At 30.0% G+C, this 17,657-nt stretch overlaps 1 protein-coding gene across 4 annotated transcripts in view; it reads left to right on the top strand.

The window, feature by feature from the left end:
- The window catches only part of LOC132948715 (nicotinamidase), a 36,596-nt gene that overhangs the window by 17,256 nt on the left and 1,683 nt on the right, over positions 1-17,657 (top strand). For 3 of the 4 annotated variants that reach the window (XM_061019329.1, XM_061019330.1, XM_061019328.1), the window contains exons 4-10: positions 7,273-7,402; positions 7,468-7,524; positions 8,530-8,634; positions 8,721-8,855; positions 8,921-9,049; positions 9,662-9,830; positions 14,868-15,010. In XM_061019329.1, coding sequence (XP_060875312.1) covers positions 7,273-7,402; positions 7,468-7,524; positions 8,530-8,634; positions 8,721-8,855; positions 8,921-9,049; positions 9,662-9,830; positions 14,868-15,010 — 868 coding nt within the window. Of the gene's footprint in view, positions 1-7,272; positions 7,403-7,467; positions 7,525-8,529; positions 8,635-8,720; positions 8,856-8,920; positions 9,050-9,661; positions 9,831-14,867; positions 15,011-15,882; positions 16,653-17,657 lie in introns of all 4 variants that reach the window. The other variant, XR_009665040.1, reaches the window with a different exon arrangement.

Genomic DNA, 17,657 nt, shown 5'->3' with positions numbered 1-17,657 from the left:
AAATTAGTCTCCCAGAGTACTCAACTCTGCATACTAAAATCGTGTGGTTTCAAAAAATGTAGTGTCCCTCATTTTGGTATCTAGCGTGGAGATGTTCATTGTATATTTAATAACTATTCATTATATTTATTATACTTTTTTATCATTTAGTTTTCACCGAAGTAAAGATAGTTATTGTGATAGAACCTTGTACTAGAAAATCGTTGGTCCAAACATCCAGCGATCCTCGTTCATCGATCATCGATCCGCGATCCGGGATAATGAACATTGAACCGTATATTATATTATATCATGATGCATTGATGCAAATATATACCAGTGTGCTTTTCTTTTAGTTCGAACGATTGAGCGAGCGAATTTATTACCTACTAGCTGATCCCGTGCACTTCGTTTCCCGTTAAATGTACCAACTCTATATATGACTCAAACTTTGTTCAATTATCGTTGTTTAATATTCGGTGTATGGTGTTCTAAATTTATCTTAACTTTTCTGTTGCTTGGAATAAAAATTCTGATTCGCAGCAGTAAATTATCAGGTAGACACTCTACCTGCGGTAGATCGCGGATCCCGTGCTGTTTGTACGTAACTTTATAATTTAACTCTATAAAGTATCAAAGTTATACCAAGTATGTCACTGAACTCCTCCTAAACGACTGGACTAATTGTGAATGCTGAGTCTGTCGACCAATATTTCCTCCTCGTCCACGAAGACGTGGCATTGTTTTATGTACGTAACTTTTATGTGAGTATAATACCCTCAATATTTACGTAATTGCGATACATATAACATCAAAAAGTAGCGTACAAAAAAATTAAATGCATTGTATGAATACACTGATTTCACGGCAACCAATAATTATTATCTTATTAGTTTTAAAACCCATAACAACCATTTATAAACATAAATTTCCACCGTAAATCTCTAAATCCCCGTTTGAGCACATCCCCTGGTGGGACCTAGGGGGAGGATTTGTGAATCTAAACAATTCGTGGCGTCACCCAAACGCATACAAAAAAAATCATTCAAATCGGTCCAACCGTTTAGGAGGAGTTCAATCACAACACACGTACAGTAGAATTATATATATATAAAGATTAGCTATTATGTGTTCGGTAGTAACTTAACGCAAATTACAAATATTACTGTAACGAAATTACTTTTGCAAAAACTGTAACGGTGTAGTAATTTCATTATATTATTTAATTTAAATTAACGCTATTTATTGTAACAAAATTACTTTTCAAAAGTGATCTCTGTGAAATAACTCGAATAATATGTTATTTTCTATGTAGAGCGTATGACTAAAACTAGGGGCTAGGATATTCGAGAAAAATTAAAAATCCATAATATTTATTTATGGTTCCAAAAGTTTTAGATAATAATCAACAATATTAAAAAAGATCCCAGGAATGAATACTTATACATTTTGTTAAACCTATGTCCAATACAATTTATATAATAATTAATAGCATACCGCTATTACTTATTAGTCGTTTTTGACTGATTTTGTAATACATTTTTAAAAAATTAACTTTATTTATAACGTCTTACTTTTTAAATATAAAAGTAATGTAACATGATAAAAATAATATCGGTTTACGGGAATGTAATTTAAATAAAAATATTTAATTTAATGAGTACCTAACGTAATTGTATTACTTTTCAAAAGTAACTTACCCAACACCATTGATTGTTAGTATCTTAACCGTGGTCCTTAAAACTCCATATTCCTTACTATTTATGATTACGAATAATAATAGTTTCATTGATAAATGTCAGTCTGATGATTTTCTAGGGTAAGTGGGTAACCATAATGATTCGTGACATTTGGTTATATTATATTAGCCAGCCGAATTTATTGTTCATGTGCTAGGAAAATAATATCAATGGACGTAATTATTTCAAAATAATATGATTTATTCTATATATTATATAACAGAAACAGCTGTAGTATATTTTGGCCTTCTAAATAATTTAATCACTATAGATACCTATTTATTTAATTAAATATTTGTATTGTAACATATAAACAAATTAATTATTTTAATTATATCTCAACGCAATCTGATAAATTATTAAGAGGGGCCGCCTGGTGGGCGCAGTGGTTGGCCGCAGTCACTAATGTGTTCTGCGGTCAAGCATCGTTCGGCGTCGCTACCTCCCGGATGGGTGACCACCCGGGTTTTACTTTTAAGCGACTAATCCTCGTCCTACATACATATACGTTCCTCAACCAACGTATCCCCCTCCCCTCCACATACTCACACAAAATGCTGATGAGTGATGACCATAGTTGCCGATGCTTAAGACCAATAAAAAAAAAAAATTAATAATGACATTTCAACTATCTATATTCAAAACTATAATAACGTATGTATGTACCTAATTAATCTGACGAATTATTTTTAAAAAAACGGCAACAATAATAACGGTCAATAACTTAATTTTATGTATAATAAACGTGGTTATTGTTGTTGTTGATATTATTATAATTTATTATTTACTAACATATATAGCAGTATTTTTTTAAGAAATGCACATCTGAAATAGGTATTTACGTCAAAATAATCGGGGCCGACTACTTTTTTGCAGGTGATAATATTATAATATAAACCGAACTATAGTACCTACCGAATAACCGTTAAGGTGTGGTGTGCAACCACGACAATTTTTAAGCAAAAACTGAAATTTATTAAAAATTAAAATGTATAGGTATTATAATATTACATAATAATCGTCTTATTGGTATAAATATAGGTACCTACTCAACAATATATGTCATGTTAATTTATTATTTATTATATTATTTGAACATTGCGGTCTCTCGTGGTGTTGTATAGTTGGTATTACGTTACCTACTTATTACCGGTTATTTTGGCGGCTGCGAATTTTTATTTTACAAGACATGCAAATTGTCGTAATTTTAAGTTTTATCTTACGAATTTGCGTCTTTTTTTCATTATTGTCTCGCCCATCTGCAGGCTATTATTTTTACAATAACTCATCCGCTCCCACAAATACTCTTCACGCAACACGCGGTGGCGTTAATTACGTCCCGCCTTTTTTTTTTATTCCCCGTGCCCTTTACCTATATTCGTACATATACATTATATGGAGCCATTGTAATATTCAAGGATTTACGGTCACATATTATTATATACTGACTGAAAAGGGCACACCCACAACTGCACAATATGTTCCTATATACCTGCACTTTGTATAGTTCTATAGTATACATACTGTTATTAGTTATTTACTTATTTTATGTTAGGTATAGGTATATGGTTAATGTGTAGAGTTTGTATGATTGTATATCTACTATCTTGTATAATATAATATAGTATTATATGCGACACGTGTCCTACGTATGTATATATTGCGTTGTTATTCAGCTTGGCATATTAGATATTTAATTGTATTTCAGATTGTGTCGATAGTGATTATATTTATTTATTTTAGAGTTTTAGACGATAGACTGGTCTATTCATTACAATGTACGTCACCGAGTAATAACGGCCAGTAATAGTGAAAATTATGATATCGTTTAGATGTTATATTTTTTATATATTTATATAATTTGCAATACTATGTATACCTATATAAGTAGGTTTCCTAGATATATAGAGATATAATCTCTAGTATTGAACATAATGGTTCAATTTACTAAATAAAGTAGCATAATATAGTTACTTTTACAGTACACGTTATTTTAGCTGGTAGTCTACAGAAATGTCCGTGGTGAAAATGTTCTAACCAAGAATGCCCGTGTTGAATTATCCAAGGTTAAAAATGTCCGTGATAAAATTTTCTGAAATCAAAAAAATAAGAGTGTTGAAATTGAATAAAAGAGCAACTTAAATTAGTTAAATTAGGTCAAAGAGATATTGGACGACATACAGCTGGAAAAAAAATGAATGTTGATCTTCAAGAAAAATTTAAAAAAATATTGTAGAGTATAAAAAAAATGAAAAAAGTTTGGACAATATTTTTAAATGTTTATTATTGATCTTTATACATTTCAAGTAGGTACCTAATAGTTAATCATCTGATTTTTGAAAACCAAAAAACGTATTTAAATGTTAAAATAAAGTAGTAGCCAGTCAGTTAGTACAGACAATTTTTAATAATATTAATTATCGGACTTTTTTTATTATTTATTACTAGGTATTTTATTTTTATTTAACTATAATGATCATTTAAGTAAACACGTAGGTAAGTCTTCGTATTTGTATATTATTATATATTTACAGTATACATGCAAAGTATTTAAAGCATTCACAGTATTTCGATACTCTAAAAACTATTGAACCTTGAGGTGTATCGATTCCACATTGTACCTATAATTTCTTGGCAACAGCTTTAATATAAATACTATTTATAGTTTAGGTGAGGTTAATCAATGATTCACGAGTTTCTTTAAGGGTGGTAAATAAATAAAATACTAACAATTCAACGTTTCTTTTATAAATAAGGGATTATAATTATATGACTACTTATATAAAATTATATAATAAGTAATGTTTTCGATAAGAAATTATATATGTACCATTGTACCTAATTATTTACTAATGTCAAATTTTTTGGGTGCGTAAACGTCATTTAGCTTAAAAAAAGGTAATACAACATTTTTTAAGTTTTAGTACCTACTATGTAGTTATTTGAATATACTGTATATTAACAAGGCAAGTATGTAAGTCTAAAGCCATGTTTGTGAATTTATAAATAATCTGATTAAAGCATTTTATGTTTACCCAAAACAAGGTCTAGATTTTGTTAAAACTATGCTTGCTTCCAAATTTCTTCATTGTTATTTGATATTTTTAGACATTTTCTTGAAATGTGCTGGAAAAATTGAAAAATTACACAAAATATAGTTTTAGAAATAACAATTTTATCTCAAATTAGATTGCTATTTTTTTATATTTCAATATTTGTTATACCATCTATAACTGTTAATAAATTTACATTAAGTATAAGTGATGTTAGTATTTAATGATTAGTGGTCTTGGAGGAATTCCATTGATGGAACTTCACAGTGGTTGGGAATTATCCCGATTTAATCTATATACAAATTAATTATGTATAAATAGTTTGATTATAAATTCATAAACCTTAACGCGGTGAATTGTTTGGTGTGTGTTCCAGTCTTAAACTATTTAATTGATAAATTATAGAAAAACAATTATGATGTACTGATGTATCATAGATGTACCTATTATTAGATCATAATATGAAAAATTAGAAAAATATTACAGTGATATATCTTTTTTTTATTTAAAAATATATATTTACAATCTATTATACGACAGTCGACAAGGTATAATAAGTAAGTGTGACATAAAGTAACAATAATTGTAGAGTAGGAAGGCTCCCGCAGTGCCACCTGACAAGAAATAACAATGATATACTTACGCTTATCTTAGAAAAAAATATTACTATTTTTACAATTATTGAGTACAGATCTATTGGAAAATGGACATTCCCCCTTCCCCTCCCGGGATAGTCGACTTGCACTTGGGTTCAAAAAAGTAATGGTCGAACTGCACTCGTTCAAAAAAAAAAGAGTTAAAATTTAAGGTCACTATGGACGTTCACGTGTATTATTATTATAATATTTGACGATTTAAAACAAGAATAAACAAATTATATATATATATATTATTAGGAACTACAAAAATTATCAAAATTAGTTAAAAAAAAAAAGTTATAATAATGACAATAATAATATTTGATGATTTAATACATGTAGGTATATATAATATTATATTAACATAATGGACAATGGTATGTATAAAACAATCATTTTTAACTACGCCAATGATTAAAATCATTGTCAGTCCTAAGCCTGTAAATGGGAAGGTAAATGAGGGTTTTATAAACGTTTAACCCCTTTAAATGCATGATATTTTTGTTGGAATACCTTTTTTGAGACCAAGTGCAGTTCGATTAAAATATGTTATTGAATTAAATGTATTAGAATATAAAAACGAGTCAATGAAAACATATTCGGTTTTCAAAAATCCGGATTATTTGGATAATCAGTGAATTCCGGATTTGACAAATCCGAATAATTTGGATTTTGGAAACCCGGATATGCCCATCTCTAGTCTTAAATGAAATAGTGCAGGGTATTTAGATATTTATTTTATGAATAAAAATAATACAAAGTACAAACTGATTGTCCCATTATAAATTTATTGGGATTTTGACTTTTTAAGTAGGTATTGAACTTTTATGTTCGTGTAATGAATTGGGTCAAATTTAGTTATATAACTAATTGTTATATCGACGCGTGACGTCAGAAAACTCGAATGAATGATTATTCAGTATATATATATGATGTTTTGAATACTTGCATTGTAGTCTACCTCTACATCACCAAAGTCGTGCGCACGGGGCGTCACGGGTCGTATAGGTACGCGGAGCAGTGAGCACAATAAAATATTATACCTGTATATATAATACTATACTAACTAGGGCTTTAATTCTATATATCATTGGAGTCTCAAACACTTAACTACTTACACTTAATTTTTGATCCTAAAACTCTGAAAAAAGCATTCAAGGAAAGTTCAGAAATCAAAATTTACCAGGCTATATATATATCATGTATGTGGACATGTTGTATGTGTGCACTGTGCAAATATGAACTTTTAATTTTTCCATCAAGATATTACACAGGCGTGTAAAACAAGTTATTAATTCAAAACTTATTTTACCATATTATTATCGAATTAAAAATAAAAATATAATTTAAAATTGGACATTATCTAATAATGTATTTAGTTGAATCAATATTTGGAAAAATTAAACACATGTATAGTAAATTGTTAGGTCCTAAGATTGAAGTCCTATACATATATATTTATGTGCATTCATTGGCGTTGTATATGTAGTCACTAGTCGGGTGGACTGTGGTCACCTATAATCTATAGTCTATAAGTATTGTCTCCGTCTTACTAACGCACAATATAGTATTTGCACGTTTAGAAGAATTAATTTACTCTATTTTTTTATATTAGAGTGTATTTCCCTATCATCAAATTTAAAGGTAGGTAATAATATTATTCAGAGCATTATATAGACTTTTTTGTTAATATTTTAATTTTAAAGCAAGTTATGAACATTTTAAAATTTCCTTGTAATTGTACACTCGATAGTGCGATGTTTTCTTAATATTAGACCATGACCGTGGACGGAAATGTCGAAATGGATTGATGTGGGGCTATTTTCAGGTGTACGCCCTTTACAATCTATGTTTTTTTTACAGCGATGGTTTTTTAAACATTGAAGAGTTCGATGGAATCTGCAAAGGGCTCTTCCGCAACGACCGCGGAATTGTGTACAGTCTCGATGTCCACACCCTCAAACATATATTTAACATATTCGATACGAAAAAGGTATATAAGACGGATTAGAGATTAGGTAAATGATTATTGAATAAATTTGTTCTCTTTGATTTCAGGACGGTTTGATCGATCGACAAGAATTTACTATGTGTTGGAACAAATGGATTAAGACTGTAAGTATGACGATGAATTAAGATTTAAGATAATGACTTAATCGAATAAATATACAACTGTTGTAGAGATGTTTATTATATACGTCCTATAAAAAACTTCAAATCATATATTATAGACATATCTATGTATTATTGTAGTTTAGTTTATATACTGCTATCATTATCATATATGTATTGTAATTTCAATTTATAGATACTAACCATTGATTGTATAAATACTCATACCGATGATATTACTACCTAATACAGTAACTAAAAATAAATATCACTATTTAAGATTAAAACAATTTTTTTTTAATTTTCTATATTAATAACTAACGACGATTTTTGAATACAGGGGGGGGGGGGGAGTAGTAATTACTCACAGTTGTTACAACTTACAATACAGATTAGTTAGGAAAATATGAAAAATAATTGGCAACAAAATACAATTTTATTTTTATTTTGTCCAGTCTACTGATTTCATATAATCAGATGATTAGGTGAGGACCCTATTTAAAAAATTTTAATTTAAACTTCTGTCAATTCTTCTTTTTAGGATTCCGTAGGGTAAAATGGGACCCTATTACTAAGGAAATTGAAAATTTCACAGATTATGTATTTCTGTTGTCGCTATAATAACAAATACTTAAAATCCTAGAATATATAATATAAGCAGTGTTGGCAACATGTTTATAGATGATGAGTCTATCGACTCGCCGGTTTTTTATTTTGGTTATAGCTAATATATACGCACCTATATATTCATACATCTACTCGTATATATATATATTTATATCTTATATGTATATAATATATTCATACGCTTACTATTTTACTACAGTTGAAACTTGATAAATATAAAACAAAAAATAACAATAATAATACACGGTAAATGGTGGGGGGGGGACTTCAGCCATGTCTCCTTCGTACACCACTGATATTAATAACCTCATATGACCTATTCTCACATAGCAAGATATGACTCTGGTTCTGGTATAGATGGCAACTTAATTTATATTGCAGATTATAAGACCCGTCAACATATTCCTCATTATCGACGTCCAAAATGATTTCATATCCGGTTCATTGAACATTAGCAACTGCTCTGCGCAACAGAACGGATTGGAGGTAAAAAATATTACATACTAGATAATAATAATAACTCTCTCGTTGCACATTGTTTTTTTAAACTATTTGATGCAATTTTTATCCAGGTTATCGAGCCCATCAACCATCTGTTGGACACTGTGAATTTCGATTCTGTATTCTATTCGTTCGACTGGCACCCAATCGATCACATATCGTTCATCGAGAACTTGTCTTTGCGCCCACTAGACTCGTCGTCCCCGGTAATAAAAAAAAAAAACAACGAATACCGGTTTAATAATTACACTCATCGTGTTTATTTAAATAGATCAAAGCCAACAACGCACAGTTATACGACACCGTGGTCTTCGAGGGATCGCCGAAGATTAAACAACGTTTGTGGCCAAAACACTGTGTCCAAGACTCGTGGGGTGCTCAGCTCTATAAAGACTTGAAGGTACGTCCGTTATACCTATAGGTACAGTGAAACTTTCATGCAACGAAATTTTTATATTTATCGAAATATGTATTTTTCAATCATGATAAAATTAGAATCAAATTTGTGTAATTCTATTTAATGAATTTTTATTATTTCGCCCATAGGCTTTGTAATACCTATGGAAGTTTTAGTGTATATATATATATAATATATTATAATTTTTTTTTTTTTTTTTTTTTTTTTTTTTTTTTTTTTTATTGGGTAACCCGCGGCAACATAGGCCATTGGGTGTGGGGAGGGCACTGTAGGTTTTATATTGGGTAGGTTTGGTAGGTTTTATATTGGGTAGGTTGGTACACGTGTGTGTTGTGTTTGGCAGAATTTCTAATGGGGCACCCGTAGGTTTCTGCCGTGCCCCGGGGTGGGGGGATGGCGGCACTTGTTCTCCGGACACCGTGACTTGCACGGAGAAAAATGCCGCCCAGTGGTCGAGGATCGAACTCGGACCGGCTGTGCCGAATCCGTCGCGTTAGACCACTCGGCCACCTCGTCCCCCTATATTATAATTGCTAGATCCGAGAGACTTGTCTATACAATGTGCGTAAAACCCGTTGTGCATATTTTATATAGGTGGTGGACAACGCAGTGAAAATATATAAAGGAACGATATCGGACGTGGATTCGTATTCGGTGTTTTGGGACAACAAAAAATTGACTCAGACCACATTAGGCACACAGTTGGCTCAGCTGAACGCGACCGACATTTACGTGTGCGGGTTGGCGTACGACGTTTGCGTCGGTAATATTAACAGTATTGTCTATGTGTAATAAGTTCATCTACGCAGTTGTCGGTGGCGAAACGAAAGTAAAAGCGATATCCATAATGATAATATATCAATAATCAATATATATATTATTCATATATGTATGGGCATAAGGCATTTGTGTAATTAATATATTATATCATATCCTAGGTCAGTGGCGTCATTTCAGTTTTCAATAGAAGGGGGCAAAGGTTTAGACCGGCCCGAATGGGTAAAAAAAACCGCAAAAATATAAGTAGTTTATTAAGATATCTTCTTTTTTTTATTTTTGAAAATCTATTAACTGCATTATCTATAAATCAATTTTACCTGATTCATTATAAGTATATAAGTATATAAGTATATATATATCTTTTATAAGTATATGATATGTTTACAAATTAATATTATCTTAAATTATAATATATTTTTTTTTATTGCTTGCTTACGAGCTCAAGTTTTGTCTGTTTATTAACATGCTAGAAATTATTTTCGATACTTTTCGAGCAGTTTGCGGTAAATTTATATTTTTAGTCGCACCACCTAACCACCCATCTATTTTTAGATTCTGAGTGAAACGATGAATGTATTGATTTTACAATGATGTGTGTTTTTTTTTTTATTATTTTTTTTATTTTTTTATTTTTGTGTCTGTGTACACGATAAGTAGTCGAAATAATGCTTCGATTTTCGACTTCAGTATCTTGTTCGATGGGAAAGTGAATATCGTTGGTGCATTGGGGAGGTCAAAATTTTAATTTCCCAGTAGTTTTCAAAAGCGATGTGAAAAACAAAAGAAAAATTAAGGAAAAACGGGAATTTTTACGCAAAATCGATTTTTAACAAAATCGATTTTGGTTATTGGTGTAACTCTAAAACAAATGACCGTAGATGCATGAAATTTTCACTGGTTGTTTATATTTGCATTTTCTATACACAATACAATTTTGAAAATATTTTGACTCTTTTTGAGCTGTTTACGGCCATTGTCAGTTTTCAATTTTTTTAGTTTTTTTTTCTATAAATATCAATAAAATTTTATCTGTTGAGTAAAAAAGCTTGAAAATTTAATAGAAGGCTCCTAGGTTATTGTTTCAAAGGCAGATGAAAAAAATTAAAAATCCTTAGTCACAGTTTTAGATTCTGAGTGAAACGATGAATGTATTGATTTTACAATGATGTGTGTTTTTTTTTTTATTTTTTTTTTTATTTTTTTTTTTATTTTTTTTATTTTTTTATTTTTGTGTCTGTGTACACGATAAGTAGTCGAAATAATGCTTCGATTTTCGACTTCAGTATCTTGTTCGATGGGAAAGTGAATATCGTTGGTGCATTGGGGAGGTCAAAATTTTAATTTCCCAGTAGTTTTCAAAAGCGATGTGAAAAACAAAAGAAAAATTAAGGAAAAACGGGAATTTTTACGCAAAATCGATTTTTAACAAAATCGATTTTGGTTATTGGTGTAACTCTAAAACAAATGACCGTAGATGCATGAAATTTTCACTGGTTGTTTATATTTGCATTTTCTATACACAATACAATTTTGAAAATAATTTGACTTTTTTTGAACTGTTTACGGACATTGTCAGTTTTCAGTTTTTTTAAATTTTTTTTCTATAAATATCAATAAAATTTTATTTGTTGGGTAAAAAAGCTTGAAAAATTAATAGAAGGCTCCTAGGTTATTGTTTCAAAGGCAGATGAAAAAAATTAAAAATCCTTAGTCACAGTTTTTTTTTATACACGTTTAAAGTTCAAATCTTGAAAAAATACGGAAAAATCACGAAAATTTGCAAATTATTTTGAGTTAGAAATTCATAAAAAATTTTCTTTTTAAATCTAAGATTTTAAAATCTAATACAAGATTCCTCATAAGTTTGTCTAACTTTATCAAAAAAAAAATTTCTACAAGAAAGTCAAATTAAATTTTTATGAGCGTTTTAAATTCATATTTTTACAACATTAGATATTCACTCGATTTCTCATGTACCGATTTCCTTATTTTCTTGTAATTCAAAAACGAATAACTGTAGATACATGAAAATTTCACTGAATGTTTATATTAGCATTTCCTATACACCATACAATTTTGAAAATATTTTGACACTTTTTGAGCTGTTTACGGGCATTTTCAGTTTTCAATTTTTTTAGTTTTTTTTTCTATAAATATCAATAAAGTTTTATCTGTTGGGCCAAAAAGTGTAAAAATTTAATACAAGACTCCTGATATATTTTTACAATAGCAGTTGAAAAATATTGAAAATACATAGGCACAGTTTTTTTTTATAAGCATTTAAAGATCAAATTTGGACAGAATTTATCAAATTTATAATTTAATAATTATTTTGTAGTTAAAAATTTATAAAATGTTCAACTTTTATAGCTAAGGATTGAAAATTGAAAACAAGGCTCCACGTAAATAGGTTATTTATAAATTACTTTATTCACAATAATATCATCAAATATACTTGGTAATATCATAGGCTGACTGACCGTTTTCGCTCAGAATCGTTTTTCTTATACAATGATATTATATCATTGAATTCAAATTTAACACCATCCATTACAGTGACCCACTTGTAACCTACTGTACAGCAGAGCGACATCCACTTATCCACCTTTTTAATTATAAGCATTTAAAGTTCAAATTTTGACAAAATACGGAAAAATCACGAAAAATAGCAAATTATTTTGAGTTGAAATTCATAAAAATTTTTCTTTTTAAATCTAAGATTTGAAAATGTAATATAAGATTACTCATAAGTTTGTCTACCTTTATCAAAAAAAAAATGTCTAGAAGAAACTTAAATTAAATTTTTATGAGCGTCTGAAATTTATATTTTTACAACATTTGATATTTACTCGATTTCTCATGTAACAATTTTCTTATTTTATTGTAATTAAAAAACAAATGACTGTAGATACTTGAAAATTTCACCGAATGTTCATATTAGCATTTTCTATACACCATAAAATGTTGAAAATATTTTGACTCTTTTGGAGCTGTTTACGGACATTGTCAGTTTTCAATTTTTTTAGTTTTTTTTTCTATAAATAACAATAAATTTTTATTTGTTGGGTAAAAAAGCGTGAAAATTTAATATAAGGCTCCTGATATATCGTTCTAATAGCAATTGAAAAATATTAAAAATACATAGGCACAATTTTTTTTTATAAGCATTTAAAGTTCAAATTTTGACAACATTTATCAAATTTATAATTTATTAATTATTTTGTGGTTAAAAATGTATAAAATGTTTAACTTTTATGGCTAAGGATTTAAAATTTAAAACAAGGCTCCACGTAAATAGGTTATATATAAATTACTTTATTCACAATAATATCATCAAATATACTTGGTAATATCATAGGCTGACTGACCGTTTTCGCTCAGAATCGTTTTTCTTATACAATGATATTATATCATTGAATTCAAATTTAACACCATCCATTACAGTGACCCACTTGTAACCTACTGTACAGCAGAGCGACATCCACTTATCCACCTTTTTTTAGATCATATTTTGCCCAAATTAAAAGATTAATGTAAACATGCGTCACGAAAAAAATTAATTTTAATTTAGGTACTCAACTAAATTAACACAATACGCATAATAGTTGAATCATACACGACTGTCGCAAGTTATGAAGTCCGTGATCAATGATAAATAATAAGAGCATCAATCGGTTGTTGTTTTTAGAATTTGTAATCATTTTAGATTTTAGAAATTAAACTATACGAGATTATGATACTAACTGTTCATTTTCCTTCACAAAACACACTCACACAAACAAACATACATAAATACATACCCATACATACAATGTGTACGTCCTCACTCCTCGCATACGTCTAAATATATTCCAACTATCAATTAGTAAAAATGTATCATTGTGACAATAATTTCTTAGTACATACTATAATATTTTCTGAAAATATTATAAAATTCCCAGACAGCAAATGTTTGACTAAAAATATTATTATAACATTATTATAGGCACGTTTTTGCACTAATAAAATATAATAATGGTAAAACGGCAACAACTGGACACCGGCCCATAGGGCTGCTTTTAAAATCAGACAGGGGCAAATGCCCACCTTGCCCCCCCCCCCCCCAAATGACGCCACTGTCCTAGGTAGATAGGTATATACCCATGAGCTGGTTTACGCGTCTAGCCGCTGTGTCAATAGCCTTGCGGATTTGTGGATTTAAATTAATCAATCATTTCATATGATAAACTTAAAAAATACTCTTAACCAGATCTGTAAAATATTCCTATATGAACATGCCTATGATGATCCACCACCCGGAGTGGATCGCCATTAATTCGATTTTTCGATACCTACATAAGATCGTACTAACTTGACATATTTATTTGTATATAATTATTAATTTTGTATAGTGGTTGCATTTCGATTTATTTTAAAATTTGTCAAATTTATTACTGCTCAGTTTGTATATTCCACACCACCATCCATAAACACTATATGTATATTATGCATTTATGTCTAACAAGTCATACATCCTACAATGCATCGCCCTATTTGTTAACTGATACAATTTTGTGAAACAATCAGCTCGAATGTTAATATTTAGGTGATTTATTTATTTATTTTTTTTTTTTGGTAATGATTGTATGCTACATAAAAATGTACAAAGTACATCTAAATGTTGACAGAACATTTAAAATTTTGCATCAGACCAAAAACCGTCGTTGTAATGTCACTGCCACTCCTTCCAAATAACGCATCTGCCCCTGTGTGTACATTTTACAACAAACAGTACTTACCTAAATAATACAATTTATTTTTAGCTATTAATGATATATGTTATAAGTTACGTTTACGGCCGTTTCGCCACTGATCGCCATTGTCATTTGTACATTAATTAATTGTAATCACTATAAACGTTATATTAATCATTGTGGCCGTTTCATAACGCATGACGATTTTTTATTGTTTAATGACTATCTGTGTGTCGTTATTATAGTCGTTTCACGTTTCCGGTTTTGGGGACATTTTTTTATTTCAGGCGCGACCGTAGCGGATGCGTTGTCTATCGGATACCGAACGATATTAATCGATGACTGTTGCCGCGGCGTCGATTTGAACGACATTGAAAAAACCAAAAACAATGTTGTCAAAAATCACGGTGTCATTGTTCAGTCAAACGAGGTGAATTTTAATACATTTTAAAATTGTATAAAAAAACATACATGCAAGCGCATGTAATAATTTATGGAATTAAATGGGATCGGCGATCAGCTATGCTGACAAGTGACAGTCCATATATGCAGGTACACAAGACCATGGTCGTATTTCCAAGGATCGAATGTTCTAATATAATATACTAATATAGTGGCACACAGTAAAGATTTTAACATAATACTCTCCGATATTTTCGTTTGGAAAAGTCGATAGGTAGACGTCACGGCGAGTTTTCGGTAGGTACACATTCATTGAATATCATATATATGTGTACATCACAGTCTGAGATGGAAATTACATGGATGTATTTGTCCCCCAAACGTTAATGATTTTTATTTTATTACAATGATTTGAACATTTAATATACAGTAGGTATTGCCTATACATTTTAAGTTTACAACCGTGTAAAACTATTTGACGATTGTAAATTCGGCCCGGCAATAACAATAATTTGTAAAAAAGCAAGGTTAGATATGACCCTAATGGACTAAACTGTATGTCTGTATCATAATTGTTCAGCTTGTAAACATTTAATGTGTTGTTAAATTTGATAATAAACCTATGGATAGGTACGTCATTCCTATCTTCACTAAACATGCATTCAGTTCTATTAGGCTAACGCATAACGGATAAGGAAACGACAGTTGACATGTCACTTGCACAGATACTTTTGAGCGATAAAGAAATTAACATTTAAACATGAGTGAAAACGGAAAATAGATGTAATGCGATGTTATGGTGGACATTGTGTTGGCTTACGGATTTGTACACAATGCCACATTTATAAATTAAGTATAATATCAATGGTTAATTATAGGGCTACGATTTTTAAATTATAGGTACATCATACCGGGTACTTACCTACAAATTATTATTAATTTTGAAAATCGCCTGACGTTGTATCCAAAGGACACTACAATAAGTGAACGCGGACAATCCTCATTATCTTCAAAAATGTTTTTGTCCATTGATTGTTTTTTAAACCGGTGAACCATATTTATGTACTTATTTAATTATATAAATATTATTATTTATAGGCACTACTGTACTAATATAGTAATAATATAGTATATTTTATAGAAGCAACAAATGAAAACCCAAATCCCCTATTGTAGAGCTGTAACTAAAATAATATTCAGTACTTCGTAATAAACACTAATCACTATTGCAATATTGCGCAAATATTTTGAAATAATACAGTTCAGCTCGATTTTTGTGGATTTTTTTCGGAAACCTATATGCATATTTCAACGAGTTAATGAGAATTTGTCGGTCGGAACTTAGTTTCAAGGTTATATGTTATAAGTTCGGGATTTTGCGTATACTATATAGACGCAGATTATTCCACGAATCTACATAGACAATGCAATTTAGGTCCAAAGCGATTTTTAGAAAAAAAAAATGTTGGAAATCTAAATATTTGAACGAGTTAAGTGCAATGGTGCCATCAGAATTTGTATGTATTCATATTTATATTTACATTTTTTTCGGTGAATTTTTTTATCCGTGGGCTTTTTTCCCGCGATTCTCGTAGGCCATAAACCATGTGCTCTTCGTCCGGCGGATCCACCACTGCGCAGAAACCAAATTGCACTCGGGTTAATTACAGGTAATGTTCAAATTTAACTTGATCCGATCATTCCATAGAACTTATAAATATTAATTGTAGTTGAATACAGTATAGTACATTAGTACCTATTTCCATGTATGTGTGTCGAAATGTACAACGATGATATCACAACACGATGTAAATAATTTCAAAATAAACGTATACATATTTTTAAACCGTAGCTTCAGATAAGCTAAATTTAGATATTAAAAATATGAATTATTCTTCCGACCGCCCACCGTCGACTGATATTAGTTATTAAATAGGTTTTATGTGAATGATCGGAATGTGTGCAATACGATGATTTCTTTTTTGAACCCGAGTGAAATTCAACCTCACCCATCACGGTACGTCGCAAAGGCAGTTTACGAATTGAGCTTAAAATTACCTTTTTATATACCAATTGCGTTCTTAACATTTTAGGGTTGATAGACCAATTATTGCGCTCAAAACATTTTACAATATACCTAAGGGAAACTTATTAGTTAATTATAATAATATAATAAATTAATACACTAACCGATTTCTTTGCGAGCATTAGTACATAATACTACATATCCTAGATGCTTAAAATTACTTTATACTTCTTTAGTTAGATCTAACCTTGAATTTGGCTCCCTTGTTTGGTCGCAAAATCTAACAACATTTTACTCTGAACTTGATAATGTTCAAAACAAGTTTCTCAAAAATATTTCATATAAACTAAATCTTCCTTTCTCCAGAGACTCAATTATACCAATTCAGGTATCATTGGATCTTGATAGTCTTTCTCTGAGACGGAATCTAACAGATATAATGTTTATTTTTGACATTATTAATGGTTTTGTTCTTTGTCCTGAATTATTAGCAATGATTGGTTTCCGAATTCCTCGTCTTTATACGCGCAATCTAGATTTATTTGTTATTCCACATTATAGAACTAATAGTGGAGCCTTCTCTTTTCTACCAAGAGCTCTTAGGTTAGCCAATTTAATCTCCCACCATCTTGATTTTTTTAATTCTACT

Source organism: Metopolophium dirhodum, chromosome 7 (assembly GCF_019925205.1).
Source record: "Metopolophium dirhodum isolate CAU chromosome 7, ASM1992520v1, whole genome shotgun sequence".
Taxonomy (NCBI): domain Eukaryota; kingdom Metazoa; phylum Arthropoda; class Insecta; order Hemiptera; family Aphididae; genus Metopolophium; species Metopolophium dirhodum.
Note: the sequence above shows the minus strand (reverse complement) of the source record. Positions and strands in the feature narration are given on the sequence as shown.